The sequence below is a fragment of the Triticum urartu genome, chromosome 4 (genome assembly GCF_003073215.2).
Source record: "Triticum urartu cultivar G1812 chromosome 4, Tu2.1, whole genome shotgun sequence".
Taxonomy (NCBI): Eukaryota; Viridiplantae; Streptophyta; class Magnoliopsida; order Poales; family Poaceae; genus Triticum; species Triticum urartu.
The window spans coordinates 598,547,853-598,568,435 of NC_053025.1; the positions used below are offsets into that span (position 1 = coordinate 598,547,853).

General features: G+C 46.4%; 1 protein-coding gene across 2 annotated transcripts; it reads left to right on the top strand.

Annotated features, from left to right (window-relative positions):
- The first annotated feature begins 13,506 nt into the window (after positions 1-13,506).
- LOC125553021 (B3 domain-containing protein Os06g0194400-like) lies at positions 13,507-16,066 on the top strand. Of its 2 annotated transcripts, none has more exons than XM_048716756.1 (5): positions 13,507-13,804; positions 13,904-14,167; positions 14,266-14,481; positions 15,166-15,279; positions 15,809-16,066. In XM_048716756.1, exons 1-4 carry the CDS (start codon positions 13,658-13,660, stop codon positions 15,238-15,240), a joined length of 702 nt encoding a protein of 233 aa, XP_048572713.1. In that variant the 5' UTR covers positions 13,507-13,657; the 3' UTR covers positions 15,241-15,279; positions 15,809-16,066. The 2 variants fall into 2 exon arrangements, with proteins under 2 accessions (XP_048572713.1, XP_048572714.1); XM_048716757.1 differs by having other exon boundaries at positions 13,507-13,797; positions 13,903-14,167.
- The last annotated feature ends 4,517 nt before the right edge of the window (positions 16,067-20,583 follow it).

A 20,583-nucleotide genomic window follows, 5' to 3' on the forward strand; every position in this document is an offset into this window, starting at 1 on the left:
AATCCGCTGCCGCCGTCCATGAGTACCTTGGTGAGTCGAAAGCCATCCATGATTGGACTGAGGACCAGTGCGGCTGGTGCTCGGGCTGTTCGGAATTTGGGTTCGTCACTGGCATTGAAGGTAATAGCCGTGTCACTCCAAGGATTTATTTCTGCTACGTGGCAGATTTCGGCCATGCTGCGGAGTGTTCGCTTGCGTCTATTATTTGACACGAAGGTCTCAAAGACCGTTAACACCGTATTGTTGTCCACAGGATGGTGCTCTGTGGTATTTGGGAGGAGTAGATCCTCACCACTTTTGGCCACCTGCCGGAGTATCCAACATGCTCTAAGGATGTGCGTTGGTATTGCATCCGCTGTACTATGAATTTTGCAGGGTCCGTTGAGCCATCCCTCCAATACAGTTCCTTGCCCCATAGAGGGCTTTTGCTTTTTGGTAGTTAACCCAGGTGTATTGTGATAATGTCCCCTTTTATTTCGGACTGGGTTTGTATTCAGAGCCGGATTATCCCAAAATTTTATTTCGGTTTTCCAGGCGCTTCCCATCACACAGTACTTTCGTACTATGGACACCAAGTCGGCAAAGCGTGTAATTTCGCGACGACTTATGGCGTTGAGGATTCCCTTGTCCATGCAATTATTGCAGAGGAATGAAATTGTGTCTTCCTTGCTGCAGTCCTTTATCCTGTTCATGACCAAGAGGAATCTGGCCCGGTAATGGTGTACTGTTTCTTCGGGCTCTTGCCTAATTTGGGATAGATCGCTTATGTTTGGGTGGGTGGGTTTAATTGAGCCCGAATCTTCACCCAATCTGAGACTCAGGGGCCAAGGAGTTTCCAAACTCGGAAGTTTGGATTCTTGGATGTTTTCCGATAAATCTAGCCCGCTGCCTGACTCTAGGTTCAGGCCTTGAGTGACATCCTCCCCTCCGCGGGTATCCGACTTGGAGGGATCGGGAATCCGGACATAGCTAGTCCTTAAGATAGACTAGCTAAATACCCGTGCGTTGCTACGGGATGAAACAATATCTAAAGAGAGGTAACGTGAGGCCGATTGTCATCGGCCATGGTGGCGTAAACTATGTTCTGGCGTCATTGGTATATTGGTATATATCCGCTACTTCCTGGAGAAGGGTGACGAGATTATCAATGGATATGACTTTAGCGATCCTCGACGATTGTCGTCAATACAACAACCCAGGTCTTTGCGGGCTCTATCACATGTCGACATCCGGACGGGACGCCAATGTGTCATGTTGCATGCTCATGGATGAATAATAAGCCAGATCGCGCGACCTAGCCCGGCGTCCGGTGTAGGCAGTCGAGACTTCATACATAGTCATGGTGGGGGAGCCACCTTTGTGTCTGTGATCGATGAGCAATCAAGGCAATGTCGTTCGAGTCGACCACATCCGAACGAAAGATGGGCTGGCGACATAGAATCCCTAGCGTAAAACCCCTTGTTTTTCACTTGATATGTTGATGGAAAGCTTGATTTGGTTACACGTAGACAAATTTACTCCTTCTGTCCAGGATCATAGGTCTGGTGATCCATGAAGCAACATCCCATTTTATTATTAGATCACTGGGAAAAATCTCCATTTAAATAGACGTAATTAAATGACTGACTAACTAATTGCATACAGTCGCGGGTAAGGCAGGGATTAGACGGGAGAAAACTGACACAATGTTTAGACATTAATGGTGTATGCTGATTTGGCACTCAATTTCCAAATTAAACATACCTAATTCTTTATGGGCGAGGCCGGGACTGGACAAGAGAAAACCGGACGATTTTTAGGCATTAAGGGTTGCGTGTTAATTGGGCCAAATAAGCATATTTTTTCCATAAAACTCTCAACTTGCTAGGTTTCAGTGGCACAAGTTGCATTTTTTTTGTATTCTTACTTTGATCTCTCTCTCGGATAAAGAGGATGTGGATCAAGTCACAACAAAACTTTTCTAACTGAAACAAACCACTGGTTGGGTTTCCTCTTTTCTTTATGAGCACTGATCTGCACCGGTGCACCGGCCTAGATTTGGGCCGGTCGCCTAGCAGCCGCCCGATTGGAGCAATCAGATCCGTTCGATCTGCATCTCTCCTTCCTCCCGCACAGGGTCCAGCCCGTGCCGCCTCCGCCTTCGCACCCGCGCCGCCACCTCGCTCTCATCCGCGGCTAACGGCCACCCCGGTGTCGCCACCGCTCGCCCCCCTGTTCGTCGTGCTCGTCGTCTATTGTCGCCATCAACGAAGACATTTGTTTGATGGAAAAATCATGGCGGCCGTCCTGGCAACATATTTCATCACTGGATGAACCAAAACAGATACATAGATGTAGTAAAAAAACATTATGGCCGTCTGCTACCGGTTGTAGCTCACCGTGCAGGTCGCAATCACACCGCCGCCATCGTGGCAACGATTTTAATGATGATCGTAGCAAAGCATGGTCACGGTTGTAGCAAAAGAACATCATGGTCGTCGCCGCTAGTTGTAGTCGTCGTGCAAGTCGTGAACATTAGCGTCTTCTGTTGTAGCAAATCACCACGCCGGTTCCAGCAAATGAACACCGTGGTTCCAACATTTTTCGTTGTCGGTTCCAACATCTAGCGAGAGCGGGTTGCAGCATCTATGGGCGCGTGGTCACCGCGGTCACCACCTCATAGTAGCAAAAAATCATGCCGGTTCCAGCATCTATCCAGAGCGTTCGCAGCATCTGCAAGTGTGGTCACCGTCCGTAGTAGCAAAAAATTATGCCCGTTGTAGCACTTTGGCTCACCGATCGTATCATATTTGGACACCGGTTGTAGCACCGCTCGCTTGTCAGAGGCATCCTGGTGCTTGGCCTCATCGCGCGCGTCCATGGCGAAGGGAGCGGGCATGGTGACGGGCGCATCCATGGCGACGACGGGATCTGAAGGAGGAAGACCAATGTAACGCCCTCGATGCGGCTATATCTCCCACGTGTCGAAGCACGACTTAGAGGCATAACCGCATTGAAAGCAATGTCGCAAGTGAGGTAATCTTCACACAACCCATGTACTACATAAGGGAAAAGATACATAGTTGGCTTACAATCGCCACTTCACACAATTATATGAATAAAGCATTACATCATCCAAATACACACAAGGTCCGACTACGGAACCAAAATAAAAGAAGACTACCCCAAATGCTACACAGATCCCCGATCGTCCCGACTGGGCTCCACTACTGATCAACTGGAAACGGAACAACCCAAAGAACGAGATCTTCAACGAGCTCCTCCTTGAGCTCAGTTGCGTCATCTGCACGGTATCCTCGGCACCTGCAAGCTGGTTTTGGAAGTATCTGTGAGCCACAGGGACTTAGCAATCTCACACCCTCGCGATCAAGACTATTTAAGCTTATGGGTAAGGTAAAAGGTATGAGGTGGAGCTGCAGCAAGCGACTAGCATATATGGTGGCTAACATACGCAAATGAGAGCGAGAAGAGAAGGCAAAGCGCGATCGAGAAACTATGATCAAGAAGTGATCCTAGAACAACCTACGTCAAACATAACTCCAACACCGTGTTCACTTCCCGGACTCCGCCGGAAAGAGACCATCACGGTTACACACGCGGTTGATGTGTTTTAATTAAGATCCACTTCAGGTTTTCTACAACCGGACATTAACAAATTTCCATCTGCCCATAACCGCGGGCATGGCTTTCGAAAGTTCAAATCCCTCAACTTCAGGTTTTCTACAACCGGACATTAACAAATTCCCATCTGCCCATAACCGCGGGCACAGCTTTCGAAAGTTCAAATCCCTGCAGCGGTGTCCCAACTTAGCCCATCACAAGCTCTCACGGTCAACGAAGGAATAGACCTCCTCCCGAGACGTTCCGATCAGACTCGGCATCCAGGTTACAAGACATTTCGACAATGGTAAAACAAGTCTAGCAACACCGCCCGAATGTGCCGACAAATCCCGATAGGAGCTGCACATATCTCGTTCTCAGGGCACACTCAGATGAGCTCTCCATACAACTAAAACCAAACCTCGAGTTTCCCCGAGGGGGCGCTGCACAGGACTCTAGTTTGGACCAACACTCAGAGGAGCACTGGCCCGGGGGGGTTAAAATAAAGATGACCCTTGAGTCTGCAGAACCCAAGGGAAAAAGAGGCTAGGTGGCGAATGGTAAAACCAATGTTGGGCATTGCTGGAAGAGTTTTATTCAAGGCGAACTGTCAAGGGGTTCCCATTATAGCCCAACCGCGTAAGGAACGCAAAATCCGGGAACATAACACCGATATGACGGAAACTAGGGCGGCAAGAGTGGAACAAAACACCAGGCATAAGGCCGAGCCTTCCACCCTTTACCAAGTATATAGATGCATTAATTAAATAAGATATATTGTGATATCCCAACAAGTAAACATGTTCCAACAAAGAACAACATCTCCATGTTCCAACAAGGAACAAACTTCAATCTTCACCTGCAACTAACAACACTATAAAAGGGGCTGAGCAAAGCGGTAACATAGCCAAACAACGGTTTGCTAGGACAAGGTGGGTTAGAGGCTTGGTTCAACAATATAGGAGGCATGATAAGCAAGTGGTAGGCATCGCAGCATAGGCATAGCAAAAGAGCGAGCAACTAGGCAAGCAAAGATAGAAGTGATTTCGAGGGTATGGTCATCTTGCCTGAGATCCCGCAAGGAAGAAGAACGAGTCCATGAAGAAGACAAACGGACGTAGTTGAACGGGTCGTCACAAACGCGACGTTATCGGAACCAACCCGAAGAAGCAACACCGGAAAGAAGCACACAACATAGTAAACAACTACCACACGATCATGGCATGATGCACAACAAGTATGATGCATGTCCGGTTTAATGATGCATGTCATGGCATGGCAAAGTGCAACAAACAACACTACAAATTAAGTGGAGCTCAATATGCAACGAGTTGCATATTGACAAAACACCACAACACGTTATTTAGTTTGATCTCGTTTATGTACCCAACAAGATTAAATGTTGTTAGCATGGCAAGAGGGTGAAGCAAATGAAAACTACCTATCTAGTCAAGTTTAAATGAGGCCGGAAACAACGAACAACAATTCCGGTAAATCCCCATATGCATATATTAAGTTTGGTGCTGTTCTGCCCTAATCCATATTTCATAGTTGTTAAACATGCAAATTGGTGCCACCATGTTAAACTAGGCATTTTTCTAACCCAAATACATATAAAGTTTGTTTAAAACCGAGCTACGGTTATTAAGTTATGAATTAAATCATTTTAGCAAGTTATTTAAGCAAATTTAAACAAACATCATTTTAAGCATTTTAAACATGGATGAAAATTACATATTATGAAACTACACAAAATTCTAAGCAACTTTCATATATAAAACATTTTAATCCTATGCACGGTTGGTGAGTTATGAAATGCATGAACTAGAGGGACTAATCTGTAAAACAACAGTTTTCTGGAAAATAGCTAAATGCAGCAGCAGGAAATAAAAACGCAACGGGCTGAATCTGGTTGGCCCAACAATGCACAGGGACTGGAGGGGGGGCTTCTCACATCGGGCTTGGCCCGGTTGGTGGGAGGAGGGAGGCCTGGCGCTGGCTTGCGGCTGGGCTGGACTAGCGAAGGGGAGGCAGGCTAGGCCTCTGGCGATCGACAGAAGGTAGCCCAGGCGCGGTCTTCAGCGAGGCGTGGTCAACGGGGCGAGCGGCTGTGCTGCGAGCGGGCGACCTGGTGTTGCTCGCACCAACAGAAGCAGCAGCAGGTCACGGCGACGCGGAAGACAACCAGAGGCGAGATGCAGAGGCAGGGGACCCGCGGGCGCGGCGGATCCGGCCAGTCCGAGGGTCGAGGAGGCGGTTCCCAGCGACGAGGATCTTCGGCGGTGGCACTACACGATGGGGCGCAGTAGGCAGCAGCGGGATCGTGCGGGCGATGTAGAGGACGGCGGCGGACTTGGCGCGGCTCCTGGATCCGGGCGCGAGCGAGGCTGGCGACGCGACGAAGGAGGCAGCGAAGACGGCCCCGGGCGTGGGATGGCACCAGGAGTCCAGGATGGGGCACTGGCGAGGATCCATGGAGGCAGAGCTCCATTTCGTGGCCATGGAGATCTCCCTGTCCAACGAGAAAGGAGAGAGAGAGACAGCATGAGAGAGAGGGAGACCGAGGAGGAAAAGGAGGAAGGAGGAGGAGGGGAGGTCGGTGTTGCTGCTGCTATCACCGGCGGCAAGCTCCGGCGCGGGCGGAGGCCATCGGGCACGGGAGTGGCTCGGGGCTAAGCTCGTGAAGGGGAACACGAGGCTGCAGAGAGAGAAGCTGTGGATCTCGTAGATCGAGGGGAGAAGGCCGGATCAGTGGATCGGGCAGGGGAGATCCTGAGGGGATTTGGTCAGGTGGCGGCGGCGATGGGACAAACTCCTAGGTTTTAGGGTTTGATGTGATATATATACACCAGGTGGATTAGGTTAGGGGCTACCTCATCCCTTCGATCATAATCGGACGGTCGCGAATAAAATAGTTAGGGAGCCCAAATAAGAAAACGATGACGTTTTGTAGATGTTTGGGGATGATCCGGACACAACGGTGACGACAGTCCGGGTCGGGTCCGGGACAACTTTTCGGACGCGCGCGCGAGGAGGGCCGCGGGCACTGTGCAAAGAGGGGTTAGGCGAATGAGGTCAAGTGTGTGGACTGAGAGGAGAGAGGGGAATGTAACCCGGCAACCGTTTCCGGAGACCGAAAATGTCCGACGTTAGACCGACTATAATGTCGCTATAGTTTAACGGTTGGGCTATCAAACGAACTCCGAATGCGATGGAACTTGACAGGCGGTCCATCTACACTATAATAAGACCACACGTCAACTCTCATCCCATTCCGAGAACATTTTCCGGCCACTTATAAAATACTATTTCGGACATGCCGCGGGCGCGTGCAAGGGTGTCTGGGCTCCGGACGGACAACGGACGGAATGAGGAGACCGGGACGGATGCAAGTTTTGAAAAACATGATGATGCAATGCATATGATGACATGATATGAAATGCATGACACGCAAGCAAAGACAATGCAACAACGGCGAATAACTGGAGGACACCTGGCACATCGGTCTCGGGGCATTACAACCAAGAGCGCGGCAACCCCCGTGTGTGGATGCGGCTAAGAGAGAAGGGGATTGGAGAAAAAAGATAAGGCGGGGGTAGGGGCTCGCACCAGGCGTGCGATGGCCTCGATTGAGTGGCTCGCGTGGGACCGGACGAAAGTTTCGGCCGGCGCACCGCGTAGAAACGTTTCCCTTTCTTTATTTATTCCTAGCTCATTCCTCTTTCGATTTTCTGCTTTATTTGCAAATTAGCCTTGCTTTCACTCTATTTGATTTCTTTCACCAATACTACTAAGAAACCTCGGATCAAATTACGATGGAAAAGGGTTGGCCAAGTAAAGCAACAAATCCTTACGTTCCTTCTTTTCGCTGTTATTTTTTTCTCAAGGTTTATCTCTTGACCAAATCAAACTTGCCTTTTTCCTCTTTCTTTCCTAACTTTCTCCATAGATTCATGATATATAAACATATTATTATTATTATTTTGTGAATAGATATATAAACCTATTATATAGTGCATGAATAGAAATATATATTATATTATTTATATTAACATTATTATATTATTTATATTTTTCAGGTCATAAAAGCGAGATGCCTGAGTGAGTATTCAACTTGAAACTTTATGCATACGAAAAATGGAAAAAGAAGTTCATCAAGGTACAATGAGAATACACCACAAAAGCATATGCGCCCTTCAAATGAACAACAACCTTGAGAAAAGCCTACTCATAGGGAGAATACACCTTGTTTGGTCGACCATTATGTATTTTTTGTATGGTCATAAATAGTCATATGAGTGCAAAGCAACAAACAATCAAGGTAAAAACAATAACAATAATAATGAAAGGTGCCGATTACAACAATAGATATCAGACCCATGTAGCTTGCCTGAATTTGTTTCTTGCGCACACCCATTTATGTGGTTGGTCCACGGCAAATGAAATACATTGAGTGCTCCAACACATTCCTGGTAATATAGAAGGCAAAATATACAAACATCATCCATGCGTATGTACTAAAGTTAGTATAAAATTGAGTCATTTATTTTGAGATGGAGGGAGTACATAAATAGCAGAAGTGGTCAAATATGGTTTGAATAGCAGAAGCTACAAATGATGTGCATTTACAATAATCACAAAACTTGGATGACACCTACACCTGGCCTGCGTACTGAATTCATGTGATCTATTCTTCTCCTTCTATAAAATCAGAATTGCATCAAATTATGTGCCTATGTAGTATATGTAATATGCAATATAATTGTTCGTATAGGGCTGATCTAGCCGTCGACTTATCGAGTGGTTTAGTACATGAACGAGGTAGTGCAAAGCTGGCTCGAGGAGCAGATCGATTGGATGCTGGCAAGGCGTGCACGTATACAACATGCATCTGCCTCGATTGATTCCTACGGTGGCTGGATGCTTACGTACATGAAGAATTGATTGATTCCTACGGTGGCTGGATACTTACGTACATGAAGACTCGATGTATTCTCGCCGGCTAGAAGCACACATGAGTAACACACACGCGCGCGCGAAAGTGGCACAACATGGGTTGGCCGGAGGCGGCATGACGGGGTGACACGGGAAAACCGGAGGACCTTTCTATCTCAGCGAAAGTCTCCTTCGTCCAAATTGAATTGGATGAAAATGAGCAGGTCCCAGATAACTATGGGAAAGGCATATAAGAGAGATTAGTGGGAAGGAGATAATTGCATGAAAGGAGAAATGTGTGTTAATGGGAAGGAAGGGATTGTGTCCCGATTTTCTACAGGATAGATGTGCATGAAAGGAAAGATGGATTGCGTTCTGATTTTTTGAAGAGTAAGAAAAAACAAATGGAATCTGGAAACGTGGAGGAGATCGCGCAAGGGGTGGGGCTGGCGACTTCCTTCGATCGATGGGAGGGGAGGAAACGAACGAACGAACAAACGACGTACGGACTCATCCATTAGGAGTAGAGATGAAGGGTTGCCACATTGTTCCACCACCACTGCAACGTGATGGGTGACCTGGGGAGAGTTGATCTCTCTCAGATCGGGTTTAGGCCCAATCTGATCGTAGTCTGTAGCGACTCCCAGGGCGGCGATGCGATCCAGGAGCTCGTTCAGGGAAGAGAGCTCCATTGGATCTAACTGCTCGGCGAGTTCCGACTTGACGTGAAGATTGCTTTCGATGACCCGAGAAGTCATCGTCGGCGCAGCGGCCAAACAGGCGGTCATAAGAAAACCACCTAGCCGGAGAGTTTGGCCGACAGCCAAAGCTCCTTTAGCAACAGTGCCGTCTTTAAAGACGGGATGAGACATCCTTCCTGGTGGCGACGGCACAGCAGAACTCTCAATGAAAGCACCAATGTCGGTGTCAAAACCGGCGGATCTCGGGTAGGGGGTCCCGAACTGTGCGTCTAGGCCGGATGGTAACATGAGGCAGGGGACACGATGTTTTACCCAGGTTCGGGCCCTCTTGATGGAGGTAAAACCCTACGTCCTGCTTGATTGATATTGATGATATGGGTAGTACAAGAGTAGATCTACCACGAGATCAGAAAGGCTAAACCCTAGAAGCTAGCCTATGGTATGATTGTGTGTTCTCCTACAGACTAAAACCCTTCGGTTTATATAGACACCGGAGAGGGTTAGTGAGGGAGTCCTGGATTAGGGGGTGTTCGGATAGCCGTACTATACCTTCAGCCGGACTCCTGGACTATGAAGATACAAGATTGAAGACTTTGTCCCGTGTCCGGAAGGGACTTTCCTTGGCGTGGAAGGCAAGCTTGGCGATACGGATATGTAGATCTCCTACCATTGTAACCGACTCTATGTAACCCTAACCCTAACCGGTGTCTATATAAACCGAAGGGTTTTAGTCCGTAGGACAACATACACAGCAACAATCATACCATAGGCTAGCTTCTAGGGTTTAGCCTCTCTGATCTCGTGGTAGATCTACTCTTGTACTACCCATATCATCAATATTAATCAAGCAGGACGTAGGGTTTTACCTCCATCAAGAGGGCCCGAACCTGGGTAAAACTTCGTGTCCCTTGCCTCCTGTTACCATCCGGCCTAGACGCACAGTTCGGGACCCCCTACCCGAGATCCGCCGGTTTTGACACCGACAGTTAGGGTTACACAAGGTCGGTTACAAAGGAGGAGATATTCATATCCGTATTGCCTAGCTTGCCTTCCACGCCAAGTAGAGTCCCATCCGGACACGAGATGAAGTCATCAATCTTGTATCTTCATAGTCCAACAGTCCGGCTGTCCGGAGACCCCCTAATCCAGGACTCCCTCAGCAGGGGTCGGCGGCCATGGGGGCGACGGGGTCCTGTCGAGGGCGGCATTCTCCGGCGAGGCACCAGAACCAGGCTGCTGCGAGGGAGCGATGGAGATGGCGGGGCGACTCCATGCGGCGGCGGGGCTTGGTCGGCACGAGCGTCGAGGAAGGAGCTCCGGCCAGGCTCCATGGCGTTGCGGCTCCTGCGCGAAGAACAGAGAGAGAGGGAACCGGGAGAGAGAGAGAGCAACGAGGGAGAGAAAGGGAAAGAGAAGGCCGAAAGGGAGGCAGGGGCGCGCAGGGCAGCGGAGCTCCGGTGACGCAACTTCTCCAGCTGACTTGCACGAGCAGGAGAGGATTTGGGATCAGGGGCGGGGGCGTCTGGTTGGCCTGGTGCTGAAAAACGAGGGACGAGACCAGGTGGGGGCGAGATGGATCCTGAGAGAGTGGCGGCGGGGATGGATTGGATGGATGGAAGGATGGGACAGGATCCCTAATTTCTAGGGTTGCCCATTATATACGCTGGTGGATTAGGTTAGGGGCTAACGAAACTCTCCGATCGTAAATGGACGATCGAGAATAAAAGGTTAAACGAGTCCAAATAAGAAAATGGTGATGTTTTGTAGATGTATGGGGATGATCCGGACCCAACGGTGACGACTGCCCGGGTCGGGTCCGGGGCAGCTTTCGGGCGCGCGCGAGGAGGGTCGCGGGCTGACGAGAGAGGTTAGCTAGGGTCTGGCGGTGAGTAGTGGACTGTGTAGACGATCTAGGGAGGAAAGAAAGGGGAACCCCGGCAACAGTTTTCGGAGACTGAAAACGTCCGACGATTTGACCGACTATATTGTCACTATAGTTATCCGTTGGGGCATCAAACGGACTCCGAATGCGATGAAACTTGGCAGGCGGCTTACCTACAACATAACAACACCGCATGCCAACTTTCAACCCATTCCGAGAACATTTTCCGGCCACTTATAAAATACTATTTTGGACATGCCGCGGGCGCGAACGGACAACGGAAGGAACGGGGAGACCTGGACGGATGCAAGTTTCGAAAACATGATGATGTAATGCGGATGATGACATGGCAAGATGCGACACGCAAGCAAATGACAAGGTAACAACAACGAAAAACTGGAAGACACCTGGCGCGTCGGTCTCGGGGCGTTACATTCCAGCAGCTTAGTTTCTTTTCAAATCGATCCTCAATGCACTTCCACTCTTTGTTGGAAAGCTTGCGATGGTGTATTAGTATACCCAAATACGTAAAGGACAAGGAACCTAATTCACACCCGAACAATTGTTTGTAAGCTTCTTATTTGTCTTTAGCTCTTCCAAAGTATAACTATTCACTTTTATGAAAGTTAATCTTTAACCCCGACAACTGTTCGAATAAGCATAACACAAGCTTCATATTTCTTGCTTTTGCCAAATCATGCTCCATAAAGATGATAGTATAATCGACGTACTGTAAGATAGACACTCCTCCGTCCACTAGATGCGGGACGAGCCCGCCTACCTGGCCATTGTCCTTAGCTCTTCCTATTAGGATCGTCAACATGTCCACCACTATGTTGAACAGAATAGGTGACATCGGGTCTCCTTGCCTCAGACACTTGTGTGTCTGGAAATAATGACCTATGTCATCATTCACTTTGATTCCGACACTTCCTTTTTACGTGAAAGAATCTACCTGGTTTCTCTAGGAATGATCGAATCCTTTTCATCCGTAAGGCCTACTAAAGAAATGACCATTTAACCTTATCGTACGCTTTATCAAAATCCACCTTAAAAACTACCCCAGCTAGTTTTTCGTGTAGATTTCATGGAGCGTTTCATGTAGGACCACAACCCCAATTATCTCACGTATATGAGTACCTAAATTCATCAAAACCTATTCTCTCTAATTGAGTAACCATTATGACTTACATAAATAGAAATTATCAAGTGTTATCTTTGGTTGGTTGTAGGAAGAGGATTTGAAGCACTAGGATACTCCACCCCTCTATACGAGTATTAAATTCAAAAAATAAATCAAATAAATTTAAATTTTTTTGAAATTTTGGGATGTCAAACCTGTGTGTCCAACCTACTTATGTGTGTAGTTTTGTGAAAAAATACCAAGAAATATATTTCTTAGTAAAAAGACAAAATATCCTATCTCTACTTGCTTAAAAAAGTAGTGTTCCTTTTGCTGTCAGGCAGAACTCTTCTTTAACCGGTTCCCCCCTCTCACCACGTCCCATCATTGATTTTTTTGCCTAGCCGGTTTTTTTTCCCATGGCACCTTATCATACGCTGCTTAATCACATTAATACCTTCCATACGTCGTTCAATCAATTAAACCTTCTCATACGTCCTTCACATTAATCATGTTAATCGCAGAAGAAGAAGAAGAAGAAGAAGAAGAAGAAGAAGAAAGAAGGAGGAGGAGGAGGAGGAGAAGCAGAAAGAGGAGGAGGAGGAGGAGGAGGAGGAGGAGGAGAAGAAGAAGAAGAAGAAGAAGGAGGAGGAGGAGGAGGAGGAGAGGTCATTGATTAATGGTCATCGACCCATTTATAAGAACAAAAAAGGGTTGGCAAACACAACCTCGCTGAAGAAGGTCATCGAAGTTTGAATTTGGGCACAACTGCATGTGGGATTGAGTTAGGTTAAGCCAAGAGTGAATTTGGAGGCACTGATGAGTGAGACAATTGGAAGGGAGTGTTTATGGTTCATACATCGCCTTTGTTGCTCACTATGCAGAAGTATGATAATTGATTTTGAAGAGGAAAATAAGATTGTGAAAGGTATATCCTTTCCCTGCGCCAAATATGACACAACGATTTAGATTTGTCTGACTCGCAACTCCTTATTTGACACACACACAAAAAAAAGCACACGAGAGGCGGGTGAGATTTTTGTTTAGGTCAGGGTAGTCTGAAAGCAGACATGACAGCGGTCCGAACGCCCGTAAAACCCCTCACTTTGCCTCGGATTTGGTGGAAAAAAACACGTCTAGAGCACATCCCAACCGCTCAAAGGACTGATGCAGGATCATGTTGCATGGCAAAAGACTTCCGAATCGGTTGCGTAGGTCGGCGTTGGAGATGCGTTAGAAGTGTTGCAAAAAAAAAAAGAGAGATGCGTTAGAAGAGGAAAGGAGATGAATCTAGGGCCACGCCACTTTTCCCCATTCCCTGCTCCGTCCAGTTCTCCCCCCAAACAGAGCGAAAGCAGGAAAACACACAAGAAGAAAGAAGGGGAGAAAGCAGATTAGCAGAGTCAGGGAGGGGAAATGGCGGAATCGAACTCGTACGAGGAGCAGCGCCGGAGGCAGATTGAGGAGAACCGCCGGAAGGTGGAGGAGCTCCGCCTGCACCACCTCTCCGCCGCCGTCCGCGAGGCCGCCGCCAGGCCCAAGCCCAACCCCAAGCCCAGGCCGGTCCGTCAGTTCCTCTCCCTTCTTCTTAGTACTTGGCTCCGGTCTTCCATCTCCTTTTTCTCCCGTATATATGACTGGTCCGCTGCTTCCGTGTCGCAGAAGCCCAAGGCCCCGCCCCCCGGCGAGCTCCGGCGGTCCGGCCGCGTCGCCAGCCTCCCGGAGCAGCCCAACTACCTCGCGGGCGCAAAGCAGCGCGACTACCAGGGACTGTACGCCAATGAAGTTTGGAAAGGGGCAACCGACGAGGAGAAGGCCACCGCCGCCGCCAAGGCCGAGGATCTCCAGCGCCAGATTCACCAGATCCGCTGGCCCGCCTTCGTCAAGCCCATCACCCACGCCTGCGCCAGCAGGGCAAACTTTATGGTATTGTATCAAGAAAACTTCCACTGAATGTGAGGCAATGTGGTTCTTGGATCGGATGGATGTTCATTTGGTGGGTCATATGCATCGTGTTATGACAGACAATCCCGAAGCAGTTCACCGAGTACCTCCCGGCGCACGATGAGCCAGTCGTCGTGGTGGATGAGGCGGATGACGAGTCCCACATGATGTACAATGCCAGCAGACAGGGCAGACACTGCTACCTCAGCAAGGGGTGGAGAGAGTTTGCCGTCGACTATGACCTTGAAAATGGCGATTGCTTGGTTTTTCAGCTGATAGAGATCGCAAAGTTCAAGGTGAGATTTAGCATGCCCTCGGCTCCATGGGTAAAAAACGCTCTGCTTTTACTTTTCGGAACTCCACATTCAGTAGGATTGCATATATAACTTGTTTTCCTGTGATTTTTTTGTGGAATTCCTTGTGTTCCAAATGCGGCCTTATGATTATTGAACATTCCTGAAAGTTGCTTGGTGGTCTCATACTAGTTAACGTTGTTCGTCTGTCGAAACAATGGTCTTTAAGTTTATATACATGAAAAAAATCTGTTAAGTCTACATAATAACTAGACTGTGCACTAGAGTCATTGCGTAGTATTAAACTTCAATGTTCCGTATGTCTTAGGTTTAAATTATAAAGTGGGTTATATGCCATATCCGAAATTGAGACCGGTGAGCTGTGTCTACTTATTCATAGATGAGAAACTAGGCTTGTTTGGACTGCCAATTAATTCTGCACACAGTTTGCAGGAAATTATGTTATTGCTCAGCATCCCTACTGTATATACCTTCATATTCATTCCAGCCAGATCTAAAAGAGCCTCTAGGAATCATTTCATTCATTCATAGTCTTTTAAGTGTCCTCAGTTATATCTTTTTAGATAATGGAAGGAATTCTTTTTAAGTCCTAATTGCGAGGTGGTCGTTTTATTTCACTGCCAAGTGCCATATTGTGCAACCTCATTAGTTATGTAAATGATGCAGGTCTACATTTTTAGAGCAACCCCAGACTATGAAAGCGACCAAACTTCCGAGGACTCTGAGGATGAACAGAAGTGAAGATGTGTGCTTCCAATACATTGTTCGATCGGAGCACAGGTACATTGTTCTTACCATTATTTGCCTAGGTCGAATACTTGAATCCAATATTTCTTTATCTTTTGCCAAAGCTCCGATTTGAGAATTTGCCAAGCTCAGTTTGCGGATAAAAAAATACAAACCCGCTTGCTTATGAGTTATGACCAAACATAACTGTGTTTCCAGCACTGGAGTTAGATCTCATTTCCCTATTGGTTTGAGATTTTGATTATGGCAACCTTATTTTGTTACTTATGCTAGCTATGAAAATTCATGGGGAGCTACAGTTTATTCATGAAGTCTGGGACTGTTGCCAAATGCCCAAACTTAATCGATCAACATCAGAGATGTACTCGTAGAAACCGTCAGGATAGTTTTCCTTGTTGTCTTAAATCTTCTCCTTTTGCAAGGGTTCTGTTTGTCTTTATGTCAGTCAGCCCCCTAAGACTCGATCAGCAGTCTGAAGTATACTAAATAAAATGCTCCTGTATACAGTTCTGATTTATCCATATAGATGCTGACATGTCAAATATGTTTGTTTCTTTTGCAGTTTGTTAGAGAAGCAATTTCTTCGATGATGCTGGAGACTCGGCTAATGCAGTTTCGTGCTGGTTGCATGTAGAATCATCGCACTCTCGGTCTCAGTGTAGCAGGATTTTTAACCTAGATAGGAGTAGTAGGTAGCAGATCGTGGTGCAGACCTTGTATGGGTTGAACAATGAACTAATGCATCTAGCCTGATGATGACGGACTCGAGTGCATTTTTCATGACCGTTCCTGTTTGTTTAAGGTGCCTTTGTCTCTGTCACAGATGGGATGGGTTTTCTCTTCCCGGGTGGGTGCTGAACAGGTAAAATCATCGTATTTTAAAGTTTTAAATAAATCTGAAACAAAACATACACATAGATATGGATGTATATTACATGTCTGTAAGTTTTCATGATGAGATAAGTTACGATGTAATAAGCTACAAAAAAAATCATGAACTTCCATAGTGAATTGTGTGCTGGCTAGATATACATGATTTTTCATCATGAAACTGCACATACATGTAGTGTACATCCCTACGTATATGTGTATTTGTTTTCACAATTTGAAACTTCAAAGTTTTTTCTTGAAAAAAAATCTTTTGAAATTTCCGAAAATCGGGCTCCTTGGAGCCTTAGATCCAGAAGCAATTTCCTTTTTTACAGAAAGGAAAAATGCGTGTTTAAGGGTATGAGTTCGTTGGTGGGTTAGAGGATTGAGAAGTTGTTTATTTGTCATAAACCCGTGTTTAATTTCTCACGTACAGAGCACCTTCTTTTATAGACTCCCCATACCCTATGAAATGCCCAGGAATGACATGGTTAACTCGTGGCTGCGCTGGTATGCTCTTTTTTTACTTTGAACTAAAATCACGACAAGTATTTTGAAACGGAGGAAGTACATCTGCTAAAAACAAGAACATATCATTTTAGAAAGTTTTCTTTTTTGGGGGGACTTTTGGAATTTGTGGTGCAGATTTTCAGAAATTTGTGTGTCGGCTTTCGGAATTTGAAACTTTTGAAATTTCGGTTTTCAGAATTCTGAATTCAAGTTTCAACCTTTTGAAATTTGAGCTTTTAGATTTTTGGACTTTTAGAGTTCCAAACTTTCAACTTTTTAGGAAATTAAAATTTCAAAATCACAAAAAAAGAAGAAAAAGTTGAGACTAAAAAGATAAATAATGCCAACATGGTGACCACCCTATAGTTGTTGTTCTGACGCCAAGAACCATATGGTCCAAAAGTAGGGGGGGGGGGGGGGGCGGGGGGGGGGGGCGATAGGGCCTGCGGTTCAACGCGAGAGAGTGAATTCGCCAAACAACATCTCACCATAAGCTTGCATCATCTTTCAAGACACTTTTGGACATCACCTAACCACTTTTGGGATCATATGAAGCACTTTGAGAAGCTCTTCTTTCATTCTCTATACCTCCTAGTTCTCTTAAATACCACTAGGCGTTAAGTACGTGAACCTACAGGTTCGATAATATGCGGGCATGTCTGGAACACCTCCCGATCAACAATTATTAGCGGGATATGGACACCCATAAAAATTCTCGCATAACAACGAAGATCTTTATCGAGTGAACTTTCTGTTATCGCATACAATTCCCTTTGCCTCGTGATACTTACAAAACCCGAGGCGACGGCAGGCTGGTCGCCCTCTGTTGACACCTGATTTTGGCAAGATACAGATTGCAATGAAGATGGTCTCGAGTGAACGGGTTTTTTCAGCATGAAAAGATTCACGTCGCCGAGTGGAACAACTTTGATGTTTCGGTTATATTCATTCGACCTTATCTTACGGACCGAAACTATACTCCAAGTGGCATAATTCAATGTTTCGAGTGGTTTTTGGCCAATCGCGTCTTCAAGATGACCTCGGATGAAGGAGCACTCTTAAGAAATTTTCTTCGTCTCGTCGAGGCAATCGATTTTGATATATAAATCATCTCAATCCGAGTTCATATGCAAAAGTTATAGTTAATACGGTCTGGACAAGCCAGAGACCAAAATATTACGCTTGACACCAGACACATGTTGATGAGTGTCTGATGCAATGCGTGAGCAATTAGGCCCTCAAGACGGCCTTGAATTGAAAAACCTTCAAAACGGAAAAGTTTCTTCTCGTCGAGCCGATCGATTTTCATATATAATTTGTCTCAATCCGAGGTCGTATGCAACCTGGAGAGGCAAATCAAGATCAGGCTGTGTTTTTAGTCGGGAAATCCGAGTGAAAACCTACCGATCGAGTAAAAGGTCGAGTGAAAACTTATCGATCGAGTAAAAGATTGGCTTCTGAATGAAAATATAGTAATCCGAGTGAAATTACCATCCGAGTGAAGTGAAAATATAGTAATCCAAGTGAAATTATCATCCGAGTGAAGTTATTCCGAGTGAAAAGATTACCATCGGAATGAAAACTTGGCGTTCGAGTAAGATATTGCCTTCCGAGTGAAATTATAGTCATCCAAGTGAAAGATTGTCTTCCGAGTGAAAGACTCTAACATCCGAGTGAAAAGGTCCAGTCGGACGAAAAACTCTAATATCCGAGTGGATGAGCTCGGATCCGAGTGAAACTGAAGATGTGCCCGAAAGGTAATCCAGATGACCTCGGATGGAAAAGTGATCAACACGGAAGTTGTGCGCATCGTCAAAACGGTGAACTTTGGTTTTGGAGTCATTATCATAGAGATAGTATAGGCCTGTAAGTTCACTACGAGACTCGGACAATCCAGTCTTACATGACCGAGTCCGACTGGATATTAAAGATGGCTTCGTAGAATATTCAAGATGGTCTTATTTGGAAAAGTGTTCAACATAAGAATTGTTCGTCTCGTCTATTTGGAAAAGTGTTCAACATAAGAATTGTTCGTCTCGTCAAGGCGCACAAGTTTCATATTTGGGCCGTCTTGATCGAAGGTCATATGCAAGCTCGGCGGCCCGCGCAAGGAGGAAGACAGAAGTTGGGCCAGATTCAGACTGAATCCGAGTTGGAATAGAACTAGGACTCTAGGACGTGAATTGATGTATTTTTCTGTAAGGAAAGCCTAGATGAATCCTTTGCTTGTACGGGAAGTACAGCCGCCTCTTATATATGTTGGGGGTGATGGTGATTGAACAACACCAATCGAACCAATCAATCTATTACACTTTTGTGTTCATCTATCTTTATTCCCTACCCTTGTATCTTTCTTTCTCGTTCTTCGTTCGTTCTTCGCGTTGGAGGGCAGCGATCCACGAGGCTCTAGGGGCGAGTGAATCGACCTAGGGCAGCCCATAGCCGCCGCACTCCCTGACGGGGTCCCTCCCGGGCGTGTGGGGTTTTGGGTCTTCAAAAGCGCCCATCGACTGTCTTGCGTATCGCGCTGTCGGTCGGGTCTCCTTCGACGTGAGCTGCGGTGCATCACCCCCGGCGTCAAGGGTACATGGTGACGTGTTCGTGTGTCAACACACTTTTTGGCGACTCCGCTGGGGACGAAGCTTTGAACAGTATCCAGCCTGTTTTTGCTACGAGGAGAGCGTCATCAAGCGGCTGCAATCTACAACGGTAACATGTATCATCAATCTCCTTACGTAGATGCAAATAGCCATTATGTTGATGTTGCTAGATCTTTCAATGGACATGTCATGTCGGCTAGCCCTAACGAGCAAAGGTCGACTAGTTATTCCGTTGGAGAAACTTGGAATTTACAGAATCGCGACATGCAACTTATGAATCTGAACTTTCGTGCATCGACAACATCTTTCAATATGCCGGTGAACGACACGATTTGTTCAAGTGATCAATATATGACACCTCATGTACAGGAGGGCGTCTCACAGTTTTATCCATCGGCAGCCGACTCGCAATATGCGGGTTCATCCCCAAACATGCCGATGGATGGGGGAATCGGCCATGCTTCTGTTAGCTATTTGGTCGGTTATCCTCAAACATCATATACTACACCTCGTCAGATTAATTGTTCAGTGGCGTATGAAACTAAAAATATTCATGACTCGGCTCACCTTCATGGTTATGGCCGAGTGAATGGAGATTCTATAGGAGCATATGTGCCTAATATTGCAGGAGATGAGGTGGCTCTGGCTGCATTAAAAATTTTAGCCCAAAATAAGAAGATTAGTGCTATTTGCCTTGAGCAACACAACAAGGGATTGGTTCCTGATTATGAGGCAATAAGAGCTAGGGTTTTGAAAGAAGACGAAGTGTTGATTGATCAAATTGTCGAGAGAAAATATTCAACAACGATGCACATGCCTTCACCTATCATTGCAGCATGTTATACACCCCCTATACAATCGCAAAATTTTGGCAACATCAATTCATTGCCGAAAGATCCTAAAAGTATTGGCGGGCAAGCCGATCCAAGCAGGGCTGAGTTTAAAGAAAAATATGTGGCCCAAGTGGACAAGAACAAGCCAGAGCTCATAGGGAATAGTGTCAACGGCTTTACTACGCCAACTCTTGAGGAATTACCAGCAGAATATCAACATGCTTATGAAGCACACAAGAAGAGACGTGGAGAGGAATATTTGCAAGAATATGTCAAGTCCCTTCTTCCATTCAGCAATCATGATGGTTCCTCTGTGATGTTGAGGCAAGCCAAAAAAGAAGTTTTGCAAGCAAATCAGCAAGAAAGGGTTCACTTGGCTAATACCGTTGATTTAGTTGAAACCGAGTCAAATATGATTAAGTCGTGTACATCTGAGTTGAACGGTTCCTTTAGTCACAAGACAATGGTGGATTCAATTGAAACCCGATTGAGCACCGAGACATTTAAGGCCGAGTGCGTTGCAT

Bases quoted from the DNA above. Each gene is read 5' to 3' on its own strand.
- LOC125553021 (XM_048716756.1), top strand. From the start codon at position 13,658: ATGGCGGAATCGAACTCGTACGAGGAGCAGCGCCGGAGGCAGATTGAG. The intron at 13,805-13,903 runs GTCCGTCAGTTC...TCCGTGTCGCAG, and splicing joins CCAACCCCAAGCCCAGGCCG to AAGCCCAAGGCCCCGCCCCC. The intron at 14,168-14,265 runs GTATTGTATCAA...GTGTTATGACAG, and splicing joins CCAGCAGGGCAAACTTTATG to ACAATCCCGAAGCAGTTCAC.